Source organism: Branchiostoma floridae, chromosome 13 (genome assembly GCF_000003815.2).
Source record: "Branchiostoma floridae strain S238N-H82 chromosome 13, Bfl_VNyyK, whole genome shotgun sequence".
Lineage (NCBI taxonomy): Eukaryota > Metazoa > Chordata > Leptocardii > Amphioxiformes > Branchiostomatidae > Branchiostoma > Branchiostoma floridae.
The window spans coordinates 18,372,632-18,376,335 of NC_049991.1; the positions used below are offsets into that span (position 1 = coordinate 18,372,632).

A 3,704-nucleotide genomic window follows, 5' to 3' on the forward strand; every position below is an offset into this window, starting at 1 on the left:
CTTATTCCACCCTCCCCTACTCCTACAGTCGGTACCTCCCGGCTACCGGCCTCCTCCAACATCTGGACATCGTATTTCGTACGTCGGTTCTTATACACAAAAATTCGGTATCATTTACAGTCTCTGTCTGGGCCGCAAACGGGGGAATTTTCCTGGCCAAGAGAACCAACACAACTCGCGCGGAGAGAAAGTCCCGAGCGCCTCCGAGTAGGGTTTGTTCTAAACTCGCGGGTTGTCGGTTTTATCCACCTGCTCCTCGCGCTAGAATGATTAATGATTTTTTGAGGACCGCTGACAGGAAGGCGGGAAACAGCAAGTTAGTATTTTGCCAAGCTTGTATAAACTACAGCGATAAGTAAACACGCCAGTCGACAGGGTGAAAGGGGATCCGAATCTGGCCCAATTAGGCTAGGGTGAGGCGGGGGCATCGAGGCGCGAGGGTCACATGTGTGAACAGTTACTCTTTTCTTGTGGCAGCCCGTGCGAGGGCTTCCCCCTGTCATTCCCAATTTCAATTACCAGGATTGAGAAGAAAAGCTGCACGTTGTAACACAATCTCTCCTGGATCTGGCTAAACCCCGCGGCCCGGGCCCCGTGCTGTCTGGGTGGTCGGCGGCCCGAGCAGACATTTTCTGGCTCAGCGGCGTCGAGTGGAGCGAGTTTTGGGCCCCCGCATTGGCTCGCTCCGTGCGGCAAATAAAAACGTGCTGGCGTCGGGATTCGGGTGACTTCAGTAACTCCATCCACCAATCCCGGCCGCCTATTATGCGGCGCTGGCAAATTTTTCTTCCCCAGCCGGTGTAGGGTGTCAGGCGAGCCCACACTCACGCACTCTCGCCCCAAGGCCGGGCTGGCTCATTGAAGCACCTCCGATTGTTTACAAAACTGTCAAGTCGCGAGTTCACCAACGTCAGTCTGACGCGCTGGTAGCGAGAGAGGAGCAAGGAGTAGCGGCACTCACTATCGGGGACTCGCCCACAACCTCCGGACCTGCTACCGGACCTGTCACGCGCTGAACCGAGGGGGACGGACTCACACGGGTTCCACAACTTCCCTCTCTGTGAAACAGTCGCTTGTTTTGACTGTCAGGCAACAACGTTTTGACCTGAGAGACTCAAGTTTTGATTTTCTCTCGTCGTCGTCACGGACAGAAGAAAGTTTCAAGGCATGTGCGTCGACGTCATTGTTCATCACCGGAAACTCTTATAAAAGTTTTCGGAGAAAACTGTTGGAAATCGTGTCGGGAGCTCAGATAGCTACACTGCATCTCAGTTTGAGGAAGTGAAAGTTGGTTATTGGGTGTTAGCCACAGGAGATAGCCGATCATGGCGACGCTGTTCGACACAATAGACGACGGGCTGTCGGTGGCGTCGGACGGGAAGGACGAGAACCTCACGCCGAACGGGACGCGAGACCAGCCCGGGGAGACGGGCAAGGCCGACTCGGGCGACCAGGAAAAGACTGGCGAGGGGGAGAAGACATCATCAGATCCCCATCAAAAACCACCTTACTCTTACGTGGCTCTGATCGCCATGGCAATCAAGGAGAGCCAGGAGAAGAGACTCACGCTCAGTCAGATCTATAACTACATCATACAGAAGTTTCCCTACTACGAGAAGAACAAGAAGGGCTGGCAGAACAGCATCAGACACAACCTGAGTCTGAACGAGTGTTTCATCAAGGTTCCGCGGGAGGGCGGGGGAGAGAGGAAGGGAAACTACTGGACGCTCGACCCGGCCTGCGAGGACATGTTCGAGAAGGGCAACTACCGGCGGCGTCGGCGGATGAAGCGGCCGTACCGCCCGCCGGTCACCGGCCACATCTCCGGCCTCCTCCCGCCGAAACCCTACTACGACACGACGTACGGAGGGTACTCTCTCACGCCCAAGTACCTGCAGTCGCCCTACAACAACTGCTCGTGGCCCATCTCGGCGCCGTCGCCGCAGTTCAGCAACTACAACTCGTGCCAGCTGCAGGCGTCGCCGCGCTGCGCCCCGTCCCTGTCCGGCCCGCCGCAGATCCAGCCCATGCAGCTGCCCAACGTCAACGCGTCCCCGTACTCCTACAGTCCCGTGTCCTGCACGCTGTCCGGGCAAACCTCGCCGGGGGACTTCGCCTTCGCCTGCCGCCGACAGAACGACACCGGTCCGATGCACGGTTACCCCTACTGACAGACATTGTTTTAGAGACTACCTACGAGAACGTCGGGCATGAACTTACGGGGGGCTGTGCCCCCTCTCTCTACACCCCACCCCACCCCAGTCGGGCACAGGGTTATTAAACTGTAAGTCCACCTTCTTCATCAGAACTTTTACGGCGAGCTACCTTCGTCTGAACTCTCTCTCAAAGTTCTCCAAAAACACCTGCTGAAAAACTGTCTAAGAAAGGTGACCTGGTGTGATTTGTATGTGTACAGTGTATATCCGTATCCAATTGATACAAACAATTTCAGTGGAAAACGGGCCCACATTGTAAAATTTTACTAGATTACTTTCTCTACTTTGTACGATCGAACCTTAAAAGAGTGTATTTTATTTCAAGTCCAAGGATTGTCAGAAAGAGAACGAAAAGTTAGAGATAGAGACTACCGATCGCTGAGCACTTGTCATCCGAACTCTTCACTTGTAAATACCATCGTCTCACCGAAAATATAGCCTGTGTAAGAACGGTCCCACTAGTAAATATAGCGTACCGATATTGCACGGGGTTGATCAGTGATGTACATAGACGTATTGCTACCCCAAAGGGGGTAAGCGGCGTGGCCGTTCTAGGTCTGCGACATTTTGTTTTCCCTTAGCAAATTTGTTCAATGTGTTGTTGCCAAACCTATTACACGGTGTTTCGCGGCTCGCCGTGACGGGGGAGGGACTTTGTGGCAATCCAGAGCGAATGGTGCGAAAACAAAACGTCTGTTCTACAATATTTACCTACAAGATCTGCCGGGCTGATACGGAATGGAAAGTTTACGCCTGTTGCATTTTCCACTTCACTGGAGGCTGAAACGCAACAACCGATATCTCAAATGTTAGCAAGACTATTAGAACCAAATGTCGGCATCCACCTTGTAACGTTTTAAATGTCCGTGGCAATAGACAAGGCAATAGATCTCAGTGCTAGAGTATTGGTCTCACAGAGGGCGTAATCAGTGAAAGTTGATGTTGTTTATCTTTTAGGCGTATCCACGAGAATCTAAACTAACCGACTATGTTTTAAAACACTCTATCGGGTATTGTGTCTTTGTGTAAACTAAGTTGTTGTATTAGCACTCGAGAATGCTACGGTTGTATCCAATGTGCGGCCACGAGTCTTTAGACCGTCGCTTGTCAGTATTCGCTCAGTTTGACCGACGTAAAAGTTGTAGATTCATAGCACGAGTTTTGTAGTTACACACCGCTTTTTGTGTGCGCAGATGAAAATAAAGTACGTAGGTCGGGCGGTCACGCCAAATTCTTGCAAAACACCGTTTCGTCTCGAAGTTTTGTTTCTGCGGAGCTCTTTGTACTGAATGAATGACCAGTATGTACGCATTCTTGTAGTGAAAGGACCAGGGTTGGCTCGAATCGTCCCTCCGCCATTCATGTCATAGATTTTCAGAATCTCATCCATCAAGCTCGGATGATCATTTTTGTTTGCTTACAACGCGGCGCAGAAAGGGCGGGTGAGAGGGGTCAGGACGGGACCTGATCGCTTACACGGACCCGGGC

At 52.1% G+C, this 3,704-nt stretch overlaps 1 protein-coding gene across 1 annotated transcript; it reads left to right on the forward strand.

Annotated features, from left to right (window-relative positions):
• Positions 1 to 418: 418 nt before the first annotated feature.
• On the forward strand, positions 419 to 3,458 carry LOC118429454 (forkhead box protein L2-like). Its single transcript, XM_035839939.1, has one exon. The coding sequence runs from the start codon at positions 1,326 to 1,328 to the stop codon at positions 2,169 to 2,171; it is 846 nt and encodes a 281-aa protein (XP_035695832.1). The 5' UTR covers positions 419 to 1,325; the 3' UTR covers positions 2,172 to 3,458.
• The last annotated feature ends 246 nt before the right edge of the window (positions 3,459 to 3,704 follow it).

Bases quoted from the DNA above. Each gene is read 5' to 3' on its own strand.
- LOC118429454 (XM_035839939.1), top strand. From the start codon at position 1,326: ATGGCGACGCTGTTCGACACAATAGACGACGGGCTGTCGGTGGCGTCG.